The 16,621-nt window shown below is 46.8% G+C and overlaps 2 protein-coding genes and 2 long non-coding RNA genes across 10 annotated transcripts in view; 2 read left to right on the top strand and 2 right to left on the bottom strand.

Annotated features, from left to right (window-relative positions):
* LOC136013550 (regucalcin) overlaps positions 1–418 on the top strand; it is a 12,257-nt gene extending 11,839 nt beyond the window's left edge. For both annotated transcript variants that reach the window (XM_065677585.1, XM_065677586.1), the window contains exon 7: positions 55–418. In XM_065677585.1, the coding sequence (XP_065533657.1) occupies positions 55–105 (51 nt within the window). In that variant the 3' untranslated portion in view covers positions 106–418. The remainder of the gene's footprint in view (positions 1–54) is intronic.
* LOC136013553 (uncharacterized) overlaps positions 1–9,956 on the bottom strand; it is a 15,854-nt gene extending 5,898 nt beyond the window's left edge. Inside the window, exons 1-2 of one of the 2 annotated variants that reach the window (XR_010612281.1) lie at positions 7,117–9,956; positions 6,119–6,164 (exon numbers count right to left, since the gene is read on the bottom strand). This is a non-coding gene — a long non-coding RNA (uncharacterized LOC136013553). The remainder of the gene's footprint in view (positions 1–6,118; positions 6,165–7,116) is intronic. The other variant, XR_010612282.1, reaches the window with a different exon arrangement.
* LOC136013551 (regucalcin-like) lies at positions 2,537–16,621 on the top strand. 5 transcript variants are annotated; one of them, XM_065677588.1, is made up of 7 exons: positions 2,537–2,757; positions 9,182–9,350; positions 9,840–10,022; positions 11,413–11,628; positions 13,419–13,550; positions 14,776–14,930; positions 16,127–16,621. In XM_065677588.1, the coding sequence occupies exons 2-7, from the start codon at positions 9,185–9,187 to the stop codon at positions 16,175–16,177; spliced, it is 903 nt and encodes a 300-aa protein (XP_065533660.1). In that variant the 5' UTR covers positions 2,537–2,757; positions 9,182–9,184; the 3' UTR covers positions 16,178–16,621. The 5 variants fall into 5 exon arrangements, 4 of the variants coding, with proteins under 4 accessions (XP_065533660.1, XP_065533659.1, XP_065533662.1 ...); XM_065677587.1 differs by having other exon boundaries at positions 9,167–9,350; XR_010612279.1 differs by lacking the exon at positions 2,537–2,757 and having other exon boundaries at positions 5,323–9,350; positions 16,127–16,364; positions 16,532–16,621.
* On the bottom strand, positions 11,250–13,887 carry LOC136013552 (uncharacterized). Its single transcript, XR_010612280.1, has 3 exons — positions 13,807–13,887; positions 13,326–13,441; positions 11,250–12,438 (listed from the first exon to the last, which is right to left on the bottom strand). It is a non-coding gene; the product is annotated as an uncharacterized LOC136013552 (long non-coding RNA).

Here is a 16,621-nt window from a genome sequence, read left to right as displayed (position 1 = left end):
CTGATAGTGGTGAATTGTTGCACTGATCTTGGTTTTTTCTCTCTGTTTTAACAGATAACAGGGCTAGGGGTGAAAGGAGTCCCGCCGTTTCCGTTTGCAGGTTAAATATGCACTCTTCAGGATGGATGGAGAGGACTGATTTAAGGAAGAGAAGTGAGAAGGTCTTGTTCTAAAGTCAAGTATTCTGGTTCAGCATCCTCTGTTTTGAAACCACAACACAATTATGATATCAGGAAAGGATTAAAAACTACTGAAATACACAGAATATTTTAAAACTGATCTCCCCCCTGCCCTTACACTCTATTACTTTTAATATCTGATGATGCTTTTTCCGTTGTGTTAAAAAGATTCTCACCCTGATTAGTTACTGAATATTGTAACTTTCTTTTATGATTAAATAATGTTTTAATATATTTTACTTTTCTTGTTTCTTCTCTTGTCTCCTAAGTTCCTCATAAAACATCCATTTGTGGTCTTACCACCACTTTAACAAGAACTTCATTTGTTCCAGGATATTCGCAACAACCGAAACACTAATACCTATTACTATGCATCTACAGCTTCCTTTTCACATTACCTTTTTTAAGGCCTCAGGTGCGGTTGTGTTTAAATTCACTCTAATGGGCTGAAGCCGATCATCATCTCTCCCCCAGTGTATGTCACTATGTTGTTCATTTTGTTAAATATAAACCCAGACTTTTGGGATGAAGAACCATATCTTTATGCATCCTCTGAAGATCTCAGCCTGTTCTGGCTTGATCCATGATGACAGGAAGGTGTCAGGTATTCTTGGTCATTTGTGTTTAGAAGAAAACACCTCCTGCACGTACCTCTCACTGAACAATATTCCCCCAGAGCAAAAGGGGGCTGCATGCCCAAATGGCAACTGCTTCAATGTATGTGTTTGAAAGGGGAGTTTTATTGTAGTTTCCTCACAGCACCTGTTGCAAATGGCAAGATTATTCACGGGGTTGGTTTTTTGCTGGTAACTTCAGACCTGTATGTGCTGAAACAGTGGTGATGTAGCTCAGCTGGTTTTTAAACTGCAGATTTTGCTGCTGTCATGTTACGCATTCCCATATTTGTGCACCTCCACCTGCAGGTGGAATAGCTATCCATCCCCCCCTGCTGTGTGTACGTAACCCACCAAGTGACTGCCGAGAGAGCCTGTGGCTGTGCATCTTCTCTGCAGGTAGCTCCAAGAATTGGTACATCATGGTTTTCTGCTACGTCTCCAGAAGCCTGTTGGAGCTAGTTTCTCTCTGTGGGATCTGCTTACATCTGCTATGCCTCCTGAGCATCGCCCCTGCACCACAGTGTTACACTGAGGCTGTGGTGCTGCTTTGAATAGAGAGTTCAAATGTAACTTTGTGCAAGTCACCATTTGTCCTCTTTAAAGCACGTAGAGGTTTGTGGCCAAGTGCAAGGTCCTACACCTGGGCTGGGGCAGTGCCAAGCACAAATACAGGCTGGGGGCAGAAGGGTTTGGAGCAGCCCTGAGGAGAAGGAGTTGGGGTGTTGATTGAGAAGCTCAACACGAACAGGCAATGTGTGCTTGCAGCCCAGCAAGCCGACTGTACCCTGGGCTGCAGCAAAAGAAGTGTGATCAGCAGGTTGAGGGAGGTCTTGTGAGACCCCAGTACTGCATCCAGCTCTGGGGCCCCCAACATAAGAAGGATGTGGACCTGCTTGAGTGAGTCCTGAGGAGGCCATGAAGATGATCCAAGGCCTGGAGCACCTCTCCTATGAAGAGAGAGAGATGGATTTGTTCAGCCTGGAGAAGAGAATTCTCTCGAGATTCTTTATAGCAGCCTTTTGGTACCTAAAGGGCTACAAGAAATCTGGAGAGGGACTTTTTACAAGGGCATGTAGTGACAGGAAAAGGGGGAATGGCTTTGAACTGGCAGCAGATTTAGATTAGGTATTAAGGCACTGGAACAGGTTGCTCAGAGAAGTTATGGCTGCCCCCATCGCTGGCAGAGTGTGTCTTTGTGCCTGTGAGCGTGGGAGCAGGTACAATAAGCTTCTGCAGCCACTTTACAAGTAAGTACCACCTCCGCTCTGTAGGATCACCCGCTGGGCTTCACTACACTGGTTTCACAGGCGTCACATGGCAGGAAGAGCCAACTCTGCCAGGAGAGTTACATTTTTAATGTTACTGAAAGCAGCCCGGGAGCGCGCCTCACCGCAGCCTGCAGCGCAGAGGTCTTGGCTGCCTCCCGCGCCCCAGCCCCAAGGAACCCAAACAGGTGCCGCCAGCATATTTTGACTCAAGTCCCATGATGGGGCACCGGATCAGTCCCGACCTGGCGCTGAGTGGTTGCCGGTTCCCTCAATTAGGAAGGCTTCCTGACTTTAGTTTAATCCCTCGCTTATTTGTGGCACTCACCTCTTTGATCAAAGACTTGCACTGATTTCAATTAGGGTTGAGCAAGAGCCCACTGACAGGAAAGGCTGTACCAGGAGGAGCAGCTGCTGTGCCCTGAAGGATTTCTTCACCCTCGTGACCAAAATCTATAGTCATAGGTGAGCAGTATTTATTCCCAACTGAGCTGGAGAAAACTCAAGTCATCCTCTGCTGGCAATATAGCTCTGCTGAAATAAAAGCTGGCAGCACAGACTGCCCGGGGAGCTCCAGTTCTTCCCATCTCAAGCACCAGGGAGGGACCAAGCCCTGCCTACAAAAAGGGAGAAGCCAGGGGAAGATAAGCCTTGGCTTCACATTTGGACAGCGCTGTCAAGTGGGACATCGCTGGGGTGAGTAGCTGCACCCGCGCCTGCCTGGCACGGGTTTTTAATAACTGTCTTCATTAACTGTAATCCTGCCTGTTGTCGTCTCCAAGAGGGAGACAGCAGCAGAGGATGACTCTGTCTAGGTGAAGAATGACTTTAAGACATAAGGACAATCAAGTTATATGAAAAGCTGAGTTTCTAGAGTAACAAAAGCTGGGGTGGACCTGCAAAGGGAATAAGGAACACGAGTGTGATTTGAGGAGCTGTGAAAAAAAGAGGGGAGTGATGGACTTACTAAGTATTTGCAAAGCTGTGGGAACAAATATAGAGCTATTGTCTGAGCCTGTATGCAACAGAATATATGCCTGTAGGTAACAGAAGACAAATACAATTATTTAGATACCACATTAATACATGTGGTGTGCTAATGCTTTGATACACTCTCCCAGCTACACTGTGTTGATAAAAACTAGGGACCACAAAAGAAAAAGTGGTAGGAGTTGCATCAGAGGAGACCAAAGCAGTAGGAAAGGAGAGAGGAGGTCACTCCAGAAGGAAACACTGTGGTGGGATGTCAGCCAGAAGTACAGGGTTGCACCACTGCCTTTATCATAAATCACAGAATGGTGTGGGTTGGAAGTGACCTTAAAGCTCACCCAGTTCCAACCACCTGCCACAGGCAGGGACACCTTCCACTAGACCAGGTTGCTCCAAGCCCCATCCAGCCTGGCCTTGAACACTGCCAGGGATGGGGCAGCCACAGCTTCTCTGGGCAACCTGTGCCAGGGCCTCACCACCCTCACAGGGAAGAATTTCTTCCTAATATCTAATGTGAACCTGCCCTCTCTCAGCTGAAAGCCATTTCTCCTTGTCCTGTCACCACATACCCTTGTAAAAAGTCCCTCACCAGGTTTCTTCTAGGCCCCTTTAGGTACTAGAAGACTGTTACAAGGTCTCCCCTTATATACTCAAAGCTTCATTTGTTTAAAGAAATAAGAGGTTTTTTAAAAGTTCAGATTCTGTTTTTCTGCTGTTAATGACAGTGCCTATGGCCAACTCCTCTGTAAGCTTCTGCTTTGCAACATCAGAAACAAATGGAGTGCATGGCAGGGTCAAGCTCTTGATGTTCTGGAAGTAATTCAAGGAATAGTGGGCTGGCGAGCAACAAATACATGCACCTGCTACTGCAGGGGTGCACCACTTGTCAGCAGCATCCACAAAGCTTTTGAGATGTGTCTCCTCCTAAAGCGACCGACCTCTGGAAAGGTTGGCATAGCGGATGCTGGAGTGGTGCGCTAGGGGTGGGAGATGTGATACTGGTAGTCTAGATGCTGGTGGGGTCAGGAATAAGAGATGGTGCAAAGGGCGGTGAGGGTGTTCCCAGAGCGTTTGCAACCACCTGAGTAAATCAGAGAGATGTGCTCCGGTAGTGCTGTCCCAGCTGCTGCCCTGCCTGGTGCTGCTGCTTGTCGACAATCCAGCGTCCGAGCTGCTCCACAGCAAAGCAGGACATGGGGTTTTTTAGTTGTGTCATGGCAAGTGCTTTATCCCCCTGCCTGACGTGGTTTTGCTTTGCCGCAGCCTGTGGTGGGAAGTCAGCCAAGTCACCAGAAAAATGAGCTGAGTGGGAAATGTGGTTTTCTCCACCAAAATTCCTTTAGGAAAAGATGCCTTGAGAAATACTTTGTGGAGGGGAAAAAAAAAAAAAAGGCCTTCTTCTCCTGCACCAGAGAAGCAGTCACTTTTCTTTCAACGTGAAAGCAGTTAAAACGATAGCAAATGAGAATTTCCCTTTTGAATACACCTTCCAGCGGAATGCTGTGAAAAAAGGGATATCGTTCTACAGGAACCTCCCTCCAAAGTTATCTTTTAGGTTAAAAGAAGGAAAACAGAGTAATGCGAAAAGTGGTGTGGGAGCGAGCAGGGACACGGGGTTCGTGCTGAAATGAGGTGGAGCCTTGGGAGGCCAAGGAAGACTGAAAAGGGTCCTCAAGGAGCTCACAGCCACTTTGCCTGTAATGCAATGACTTGGCCGGAGCTCGACTTGGAAATAGGACTGCCTCTTTTGCTAGAAATGGTCTCTGGCTTAGGGCTATAACCTTTAAACCTCCAAATGTGGCTCGATGGTAACTGTGATAGGATAATACTGGGTCTATCTTGGCTATTTGCTTATCTGGGAGAAGTGTTCATCCTATTAATCATTTGAACATCAAATTAACATGTTCATTAAAGTCTTGCATTAGTAAAGAAATGCATTGCTCTCTCGTGTTGGAGTGGGTCTGATTCCTCCCAAGGTGGCTTCTGCCCTCTCTGATCATGGTGAGGCCGGTGACTGGCAGCAGCAGTCTGCCCCCTGCCTTTCTCCCTAGCTCTGTCTCCATGGCCAGCCTGCCCTTGTCCCCACCTTGCTGGACCAGCTGCTGGGGGGACCCACCATCACCTACCTCTGCTGAGCAGGGCTGGCTGGGAGAAGGCACTTGGCATCTTCCGTCTTCATCTCTCACAGGTGAAACAATGGCAAATGCCAAAGAAAGAAAAACCCCAAAATTCTTAAATCCAAGCAAGATGTTGCTGTCCTGCAGCATTCATGGCAATCGTGGAGGGTCCTGGGGCAAAGCCCTTCCCTGCGTGTGCTGCAGGCAACAGCTCCCAGCTCTCCACTGAGGTGGGGATCGGGCTTTACATGTAGGAGGTGAGAAGCCCTGCGAGGAGAGCGGGTTCTTCTTTGCACACAAGAACATTGTGGCACAGCTGGGAACAACCTCCAAATCTTAATGACGCTAACATGCTTTAATCACAAGAGTAGATTTTTCCTTATACTTCAAAGTGACTACGGAACCCTCCCCTGCATCTTTTATTAACCTCCCCTTTTTATCACCCCAGACGTTCATTTGCCTCTAAACTGGGGGAGAGTGGGCTAGCCCTCGGGGTGACCGAGTGGTGCAATGTCTCAGTTTTCCTCTCCTGCTCTTATGACGTGAGAGAAACTCTGAGCGAGGATTTTTCCCTATCACATGTTCTGCTGCTGGCACCACGAACCAGACCATTCAGAAGGGCTTTGCTCCATGCCTCATCATTCATGTGACTGCTGACTGAATCTAAAAGGTTACCTGCTCAGTGCAGATAGCATCAACTATTGCACATTGTTCGTTGTCGCCAAAAACAGCAGCTGGTTTCATTGGACTAGTGCCTGAAAGGAGATACCAGCCCAGGAGTTGCGGTATTTCCCTCTGCAGGTGTGTTGATGTGATGAGCTGCACAGTTTCGCATAGGCTTCCTCCAGCTTGGTGAAAATACTCAGCTGCTTGACCGAGGGAAAAGGGTTCTTAAGATTCCTTAGTTTACACTGCTGGTTATTTCACTGTGCGCATGTTATAAGCCTCACCTGTCTGCCTGCTTCAGCTTGAAATGGAAAATGAAATGACGTGTGCCTGCATGGGGGAGAGAGGAGGAGAAACAGTAAAGAAACCTGTTAAGGCCCATCATTTGTTTGGTTTTTACCTGTGTCTGAGAGGTACTGAAATCACCACTTTGTGTCCAAATCATTTGAAAAGGGATGTGGATTGAGGATTAGAAAAGCTATTTTCAAATAGCTACCAGAAGGAGGCTTTAGTTTTAAGAGCTGACCAGATATTTTTACATTAGTTTCCCATTCCTAACAGGAAATTTTTCTTATGGTCTCCAAATTCTGGTAACTTCAAACAGTTTAACTTGGAAAACGTTTCAGTGACACCCATCAGCCTCTTAGTCTGCATAACGGGTTTAGGCATGAGTCCAGGAGGCTAGAACGCCAACAAAATGTAGCAGAGAGGAAATAGGCAGGGTAAAGACGATGTTTTTATCCGCAGGGATTTGTTTGGGGAAAATCCAGTAGAATTTGGTGTTTTCTGCTTGGAATGGTTCTTTTTGTTTCCCCTGCACACCAATCAGTGCAAGGTGCCCCTTGCACAGAAAGGTGCCAGGCAGCGGAATGCCCGGGGAGTGGTGAAGTTGGGATGTTTTGAACAGGGTTTTTTGTGGTCATTTCCCCATTTTTGCCTCTGAGATACTGTATTCTGTGCAACACTGCTCCTATATAGCTCCACACGGTGCAAGCAGGGAAAATGCAGAAGGAGGTGGACCACCAAGCATGGAGGGGAACAGGGGCTGTATCCCTGCTAGGTTGTGGGGCCTCTTTTGGATGACAATGCTGCCTCTTAGGGTTAGATGGACTTCCTGTTAAGATCCTCACTTTTTAGTTACTTGTGAAAATTAGTGAAAGCTCAGCCAGTAAGGCATAAATCTTCCCTTTTGGTTGCCTTCTGCTTAAAAACAAGGGGTAAATTTGAGCCAAAATATACAGATAGTTGAAAATAAAAGGAACTCACAGCTGGAGGTACGTACATACAAGAGCTAATCCTTTGGAGAAGGGGTGAAATGCTGAGGCTGGATGTGCAGCTGGGGAAGGTGGATGTGTGCTGAGTTTCCATGGGACAGGGCAGGTCTAGGCAGCATGAGGAGGGTAAGCAGGCAGCTGGTGTGCGCAGGTTGGTTTCTCCTCTGCCTGTGCCTGGGGAAATAGCTGTCACTGATGTGATTGCATGCTCCTCGTGTGACATGCGGGATGGGTCTGTCAATCAGTGTTTCGCTCTGGATTGTCTGCCGGGCCCCGGTTTTGTTGCTGCTGGAGAAGGCGCAGTAAATTGAGCAGGTGGTGGTGGGAAGAGAGAGGTTTAATAAGGCTCAGTTGTGTCGATGCAACAGCAAACAAAACAAATACCATCTGCTGCAGAGCTGGAGACTTTCTTCCTCCGTGGAGCCGTGTGGATGCCAGGCTGCTGCTGCACCCCGTTTTCCCACGAGGGTGAGAGCCGCTCTGTGTTTGCCAGACCGCAATACAATAAAGTCAGCATTGTGTCTCTGAGCCTCGAGTCCCAAACACGGCAGCCACATGACACAAAACTTCGACCCAAGAGAAACTCACTTCTCCAGCTCGAGCACGGCTCAAGAGGTTTTATGAGGTTTTACTGGCATCTTGCTGGGTATCCTCATTTACGCTTGAGACTGATGCTGATTTCTTGTGTGGAGCAGCTTAATCCAGTCTCTCGTGGCCATTTTCTTGGAAGGGAGAAGGATACATTTGATAAATGGGTTGTTTAGATCTTACCGTGGTGGCGTGACTCCTTGTTATGCATGTCTGGCGTTGGAGAGCAGGGGAGGTCCTGGGTCCCCAGCCATGGAGTTTCCACTCAGAGTGATTACTGGCTCTTCTCAGTACTTTGAAGAGCATCAGTGATAATCAGTATTCTGTATACCATATCACCAGCTCACCTACTAGGGAACAATGCCCTCTTCAAGACAGTAATCCATAGGAAGAGTGTTATGGCAGGGACTGGCTGCCTCCCAAGAAATATCTCTCTGATCTGTGGAAAAAATGTGCTGAGGCCAGTGGGTGCAGCAGCAGTGGCGTCTCCATTAGCAGTGACTGAGGCAGTGAGGAGGCACCTTTCTTTTGTAAGAGCTGAATGGTGGATGCTGCTGCTCACACCCCACACTGGGACAGGGGCAGAGGCTGACCTACCTGTTTTGGAGGGCATCAGTGGGCTCTGAACACAAATATGAGGGATCTGGCACCCTGTTCCAGGGTGGTGGCTGAGTGTCTGGTGTCTCTCTGGGCACCTGGCCACAACGGGGATGGGACATGAACCCCCCCGGCAGGAGCAGCCACCTGGGATGGGAACTTCATAGGTGGCTTTGCCCTGAAGCTGCAGCTGGGGTAATTACCCCCTGCAGCCTGGCACGGGGCGAAATGTAGAGTTTGTGGCAGGGCTGGAGCCATGGCTAGGGCGGTGAGGGGGCTGGTGAAGATGAAATGCTCCGAGGGAAAACGAAGCAGCAGGATTTCAAAGGCAGGATTCTTCCCTGGTGTTTGCATATTCACACTGGCTCCGTGCAGGAGCGGGCACTTGGTCTGCAGTGGCATCAGTGGCAAGCTGTAGATGGTATGTGGGCTTACATCTTCCTGTGGGGCAAGTCAGAGCATCTGTGTTAGCAAGGAAGAGCCTTGTTTTTCTACAAAAAGGCACCTGCATCATCAGTGCTGATGCCCACAGTCCCTTCTCATGGGTCAGGGAAAGCTTTGGGATCACCACTCTCTGGTTGACAGCTTGGTCCCTGCTCAGGGACATATCCCCAGTACTTCCTTGTCTGGAGGCAGGTGCCTTATTAATAGCTCTGGTTCAAAGTCTCCTTCCTAGGAGAGGTTTGCTAAGGAGAAGCCTTGGAGCCTGAAGCTCAGTTCCAGCCATGAGGACATGAAAATGTCACAGCAACCTTCTAAATTACTCTGTCATGTGGGATTTGGAGGGCTTTGCCATTTACAAACTCTGCCTTTAGGCATCGTAGGCATAAAACATCCACACAAATGAGAGCTTTTCATTAAATCTGTTATCAGCATTCTTCCTCTCAGACCATGTCCTCCTCCATCAAAATCGAATCTGTTGTGAAGGAGAAGAACAGGATGGGAGAGTGCCCAGTCTGGGAAGAGAGGGAGAGCGCGCTCGTCTATGTAGATATTAACTCGCAGAAAGTTTGCCGCTGGAGCTCGCTCACCAACGAGGTGCAGAGCGTGTCTGTGGGTAAGAGTCCATAGTCATCACTTCATCATGGGGATCTTCTCTGTCTGCTCCTGTCCATCCCTCCTGGTAGGAGTCCTGTACCATGGTGGTCTCCCTTACTTTCCATAGGGCCACACTTCCTGTCCTCCCATGACATGTTACTGAACACGGTGTGCCTTGAGCCAGTTGAGCAGAGGGGATTGTGCTTAGGTGTGGAGAGCCATGTGCATGGTGCTTTTGCTAAGCCCAGATGGGATGTTTCATTTGGAACCTGCAGAGGAAAAGCTACAATCCTAATGGCTGTGTCTGCCCAGAAGGTGGGAAGATCTGGGGAGCACAGAGCCAGTGAGGAGTGCTAATGATCCCAGGGAAGAAGGATCTTAGCATCAGCTCAGCCTTTCCCAGGTCAGGGATGTCCCAGTCAAGCCCAGATGCCTTCGGTGAGGGGGGGATTAGGGATGACTGAAGGCCTGGAGCCACTCACCATCTCCTGCTCTTTCTTGCCCACAGATGCCCGTGTTGGCTCAGTGGCACTGCGGCAGTGCGGGGGCTACCTCATCGCCCTGGGGACCAGGTTTGCCTTGCTGGACTGGGACACCAAGGCGGTCACCACCGTCCTTGAGCTCGAGCAGGATAAACCCAACAACAGATTCAATGATGGGAAAGTGGATCCAAAGGGAAGGTTTTTTGCTGGTAAGTTCCTGGCAGAAATTTCCCCCAGCTCGAAAAGGAACTAATTAGAGGGTATTTTGTACAGTGCGTTTTATTCCATGTTCTTGATTCCTCCTTGGAGTTCCCCACAAAAACTGCTGTTGTGAGCGTAAGCCATCTTGTGGATGCTCTGCTCAGTTGCTGCCCGATGGAGAACAGGGGCTGTCAACAAGGGCTGTCTGGCAGGAAAGCTCCCCTTCTACGTGGCCCATGGTGTTTTGCAAACATCTGCTTCCTTGGGAGCTGAAGAGCCAGTGAGGGGCTCATGCAGGTAGGAATGTTTCTGGAGGTGTGGAGGGGGCTGCAGCTCCTGCAGTGAAAGATGAGCTGCAGCTTGAACCCTTCATGTACAGCCTCCTCTGGTTAGCTTGTGGGAAACAGGAATGTGGGGAGAGATCCTTGGCCTCCTGAAGGCAGGAGGGACTTTTGCCACTGGTTGCAATGGAGCCAGGATTCCGCTGTGGTTTTTCTTCTCCTATATAAATGAGGAGCCAAGCACAGAAATCCATGCCGGAAGCAGAGGGCAGCTGATTGGAGTGAAAATGGCTTTCCACCCAGCCTTTTCTTCTTGTTCCAAATTTACCAAAAATCGGGAAATTCATTTGACTCATGGTTATGCTCGAGGGCTGACATGTCACTGGAGTTAAGGACAAGAATAAGAGAGAAAAACCTGCTTTGCACACCCGTTCCTAGATGTGGATCAATGCTTTTACAGGAGCTTTGGCCAAATGTTATAAAACAAGCTCATGAAGACTTCTAAAAAGGGAAGCCAACAGAGACAGTCTGTCACGGTTAAAAGAAGGCATGAATTTTCCCCTTGAGTGCTTCCCGTCCCATCACTACAGAGCTCTTTCCTTTCTGGAGAGAATCAGAAACTAAACAATGAGCAGAACACTGAGACATAAATTCATTAAGGAAAAATCTCACTTCTGTGGTATTCTCCACTTGCTTCTGAGACAACCATGATTTACAGCACCTGTATTTTAAGGTCACAGCCCCTTTAAATGATGAAATCAGTCTACAAAGAGCACCAACAAAACGAGCACCTGATGCTTGTCTGCCTGTCTGCCTCTTGGATTTTGCTGTGAGCAGCCTCAGCCTCTGGCATGCTGTGGTGCTCCTTTGGGTCTTTGGTGTATATGACTTAAACCTCATGGCAATGCAGAAACTGTTCCTTTTGTTGGCCAGAATGACCTCCATGGGAGGCAGCTGCTCCTGACCTGCACCTTTTAATCCTCCTCACCAATCTGATGGGACCTGGGTAGACCCTTTCTCCCTAGGACCTCTCACTAACAGTTACAGGAGGTTTTTGATAAAGCTTGAGGAAAAACAAGCTTCTGCTTCCTAACTGTCACTCACATTTCCATTTCAGGTACAATGGCTGAAGAGACAGCACCGGGGGTCCGAGCGAGGCAGCAAGGAGCCCTCTATACCCTTTTCCCCAACCACTCAGTAATAAAACAGTTAGACCAGGTGGACATCTCCAATGGTCTGGACTGGTCCCTGGACCACAGGACCTTCTTTCACATTGACAGCCTGGCGTACGCTGTGCATGCCTTCAGCTACGATGCGCACACTGGAAAGATTGGTACACGTGCTTTCCTAATTTCAGTGACAAATAGCGCTATCACTCTTCCTGCAGCAAGACCTGGGTGTGTAAGATGATTTGTTTGACAGATCTCATAGCTCCTGGGTAGAGATTGTCAGCAGGCTGACTGTGACTTTTGTCAAACTTGGTTACACACCAGGTGTATTTGATGAACACACTTTTGGCACTCCTTCAACTTACTTTCATCTGTATAAATGGATCATATTTAGACCCTTTCAAGGAGCTGCAGGGAAAAAGCCATTGATACTGCAGAGTGAGAATTAGCTTATAGGACGCTATTTATTCTTCAGTGCCATCTACTGGAATGCTCTGATTGTACTAGTTCCACAAATACAAATACAGAATGTATGTGTGTGTATATCACAGAATTGTGTTTAAAGAATCAACTTATCATTGTGACTGAAGTTCCCAAATTCTGAAATGAAAATTGCCCTCAGGTGTTTGGTGAATTCATTTTGATAAATTTTCTGGACAAATATTATTTGATTCCAGAGAGGGACTCTTCACCAGGGACTGTAGTGATAGGACAAGTGGGAATTGCTTTAAGCTGAAAGAGGGTAGATTTAGATTAGATATTAAGAAGAAGTTCTACACTATGAGGGTAGTGAGACACTGGCACAGGTTGCCCGAAGAAGCTGTGGCTGCCCCATCCCTGGCAGTGTTCAAGGCCAGGCTGGATGGGGCTTGGAGCAACTTGGTCTAGTAGAAGGTGGCCTTGTCCATGGCAGTGGGTTGGAACCAGGTGGTCTTTAAGTTTCCTTTACAATCCAAAACGTTCTATGATTACATCTGCAAAAATGAAAATTTAAGTGCAAGGAAAATCCATGTAACCTCGTTTGAAAACTCGGTGAAATATTTTTGTGTTGTATCAACCGGTTGTACTTCACAGGAGTTTAAATTGCGGAACTACCTTTGTGCTCTGATGAGTGTGGACTTTGTGTAAACATGGGTGAAAACCATACAAGATAATTATGTTCTCTCAGATCTCATTTTGCAGAGAAAATCTATCTATCTCTACAGATTTTCCGATATAAGATTTCTAAAGAAGAAGTAATGCGGCTTCCTTTCCCCCACACTTTCCACCCCAATACACAAATGTAATGAATTTGAAATTCCTATCCTTGGCTTTAAGCCAATGGCTGTCTATTTTTGGGTGATGTAAATGCCATAAGGCACTTGGTCAGAGCAGGCAGACTGCTGCCTAGGCACTGCTCCATGTGCCCACCAACCCATCTGCACTGCAGCCTAGACCATTAACAGTTGGTGTCCAGGCTTAACCAAAACTGGTAGCTTGGCTGGCCATTAAAAGGTAAGGTTCTTGATCTTTCGCTGGCAGAGATTGCTTATCACCAACATTTAAACCTAAGTCATTATTTACGTGATGTGTTGCTCATAAAAAGACATCTGGGCTGTCATGAGAAAGTAAAGACCAGGAAAAGTTCTTGCACTTGTAGCAGTGGTGGTATGGTGGGCAGCTAGTGGGTTAACAGGAAGGACAGCGGTATTTTGTTCTCTACCCTTGGTAAAATAGGAGCGTTAATCCAGTACAATTCCAAACCGCACTGGTTCTACTGGGCGCTTGTTTCTGCCAGGCTAAGTTAGGCTTCTAACACATTTGCTAAATGCATATACGATAAATATTTTGCAGCACCTCTTTCCACAGAAAATGAACTTACCTGTTTGCAAGAGCATGGAAGATGTTTAGAGTGGCATCTGATGCAGAACTGGTAGGACCCCATGTAACACTGACTTTGTAACTCTCCCTGCAGCCTGCCCCAGACTATTGTACCACCTAGAAAAGGAGGAGCAAATGCCCGATGGGATGTGCATAGATGCAGAAGGGAAGCTCTGGGTGGCCTGTATTGATGGCGGGAGAGTCATTCGTATAGACCCAGAGACAGGTAAGGCATCCATCAGTACGTGTAAGTCAAGTGTCACCTATTGTCGTGGTTTAAACCGATCCACACAGCTCGTCTACTCACACCCCCCCCCCTCCCTCGACCCTCCCAGCTCCCGCAGGGATGGGGAGGAGAATCGAGAGAATGTAACTCCCACGGGTTGAGATAAGAACACCCAGTAACTAAGGTATAACACAAACCACTGCTGCTACCAACAATGATAATATTGATAAGAGAAAAGAACAAGAGAATACGATACCACCGCCGAACGAGTTCAACCCCCCGAAGAGAGAGTGTGCCCTTCCGGGTAACTCCCAGTTACCTCCCTGGGCATGACGTGCTGTGGTATGGAATACCTCTTTGGCTAGCTTGGGTCAGGTGTCCTGTCTCTGCTTCCTCCCGGCCTCCCCTCGTCCCCAGCAGAGCATGAGGCTCAGAGTCCTTGGCCAGAATAAACATTACTTAACACCAATTAAAACCAATCGGTGTTATCAGCTCTCTGCCCAGGCTGGAAGTCAAAACAGAGCTTGCACCAGTTAACTAAGAAGGAGCAAAACGGCTCCTGGTAAACCCAGGGCACCTATGTGCCACGAATACAAGAGCAAAGAAGAATGGTTTGAAGATGAGACAAGAAGGTGTTATTTATTGCCTGTTTCTGCTCCATGTGTTACTATGAGCATCACTGGTCCAGACCCTGATCACATGGAGAGCACAGCTTCCTGTGCTGCCTCCCAGTGTCAAGTACCCTTGTTCCCACAAGGAACCTGCTGATGTAGCACACCCACTTCTTAATAGTACACTAAAAGAAAATTAAAAAATGCACCGCATATCTATTGTGAGAAATATTATAAACCTGCAATTCTTAATTATATGTAATTTAAAACTTAATTAAATTTAATTAAAAGAAAGAATTCAGCATTGAAATGTTTAGCTGGGAAACTCTGTTAGGGAATGACAGCCATGCCAGGCCAGGTGTCTCTGCTCTTCCTGGCCTTACATACTGTATTACTTCATTATGAGGAAAGGAGACAAAGTCTCACAGATATAAGGAAGGGGGTCAAAACCAGTTAGAGATGAGGCAGAAGAAAGAATTTGATTTCCCAACAAGCTGTCCTTTAGCATATGGCCTCTGTCTGAAGAGGAGATTCCTTCTGAGTGAATGCCACATCTGTGCTATGCATGCGTGAGTATTTATGTGGTGTAAGTAAACAAATGCACATTTTCCCAGGAAAAAGAATCCAAACTGTGAGGCTGCCTACTCCAAGGATCACTTCTTGCTGCTTTGGTGGAAAAGACTATTCAGAAATGTATGTGACTTCTGCATATGATGGACTGGACGAGACCACCTTAGCCAAGGAACCTCACGCGGGAGAGATTTTCAAGGTCAGCAGATCTTCTTTCTGTATCTCAGACCTGCCAAGCCGGGTGAGGTTCCCCGACTGCCTTTGCTCATCCTGATCACCTGATTTGCTGGTCCAGATGTGTTGCTTGTCCTAAAGCTGGGTACAGGTACAGCTGCTTTTGCACAGCTGCTCATGCATTTGGAAGGAAGGTTGGAATGTTGCTAAGCCAAAGTTGGTATCTGGTTGGGATCTGAAGGCAGCTAGTGGATCTGAATCTGCCCTGTATAGTGTAGTCTGTAATACACTGTAAGGAACTAGGACTTGCTCCTATGTCTTACTTTATTTTCATCAGTTCTGGAAATTTCACTTCCTTAATTCTCAGTTTGTAATTGTGACAGGAAATCTAAATGTAATGTTTACAGCACAGATTGCACCTTTAAACATTTAATGGTTACATTCACAAGGGCAAAAGTTTGCATCCCAATCCCAAAACTTTGGAGATTTTTTTTTTTTAACATGTTTAAAGTGGTTGCTACACTTTGAGAAACTAATAATACACATTTTGGTCCATTTTTGCTCTTAAATCTGAAACTTGGTTTTCTCTTCATTTTGCAAAATAATTAGCAAAAAGTACATCAGGAATGTAAAATGCAGTTCTTAATCATCAACTGCCATTATTCCCTGAAACCTGACTGCAGCCAGTTTGGCTACAGCATGAAAACATGTTCCAGGAGGGGTGGAGATCTAGTCTCGAATCTAGGACTTTCTGGTTTAAAGCAGTACTTGGAACAGATTTTGCATGGCTGAGAACTAATAGATTTCTCAAGAAGCAGAGTTTAGGACCCCAGGAGAATTAAATGAGCCTTGTCGCTTTTTATCTTCTCCTCAGTTCTCCAGTTCTAGAAGGGAACTGGTATTTTCCAAACTCAGATGTCTTCCATGGGCAAAGCACATTAGAAGTTACTATGACTCGTTTGGTTACTAGGGACATAAAGACCATATGTAAGGGTTGCAGATAATGTGTAAATTAGCAAAATTATTGAGTGGTGCTTGATTATCTTAAAGACCTTAATGAGTTCTAAAGAACTCCATGTAATCTTTTCAGTCTTCAGTCTGAACCAGGGGAACCTCCAGGTAGGAGCAGGTTATTACGGTATTTGTTGTAAAACAGTTGAAGGTTTTCATTGTACTCAGTTAGAGACTTTTCTGTTTCCTTTCTTTACCTTTTTCAAACAGATAACAGGCCTGGGTGTGAAAGGGATCCCACAGAATTTCTATGCTGCGTGAACACTGATGTTAAATAACAAAGAAGAAATGCTTGCATCTTGTAGTAACTCTGACAAAGAGAAGTCCAATGAACTGCAGAATTTATCTGTATGAGGATTTCTAAATCCGCATTTGAGAGCATTCCTGTTTGGATTTGAAGATATTCCTTCTCGTGTGGGCCTGTGTCTTGATGCAATAGGTTAGAGAGGTAAAGACAACTGGTGTTACACCCGGATAGCTTTTGTGACTTCCCATAGACCTCTTCAAGCTCGAGCTTAGTTTTGTTGAACTTTGTGATTGACAAGCTCTGGATTTTCAAGACTGGGTGGTTCCTGTAGCAGAATCTGACTCGTGGTTTGTCTTTTCATGTTACAGTGATGTACCAGCGATGATGTGGCAGATGTTAATAAACATTTTAAGTGAGCGAGGACCTGGACTGCTCCTCTGCTGTGGGACTTCCCCAAA

The sequence above is a fragment of the Lathamus discolor genome, chromosome 4 (assembly GCF_037157495.1).
Source record: "Lathamus discolor isolate bLatDis1 chromosome 4, bLatDis1.hap1, whole genome shotgun sequence".
NCBI classification, from domain to species: Eukaryota; Metazoa; Chordata; class Aves; order Psittaciformes; family Psittacidae; genus Lathamus; species Lathamus discolor.
Note: the sequence above shows the minus strand (reverse complement) of the source record. Positions and strands in the feature narration are given on the sequence as shown.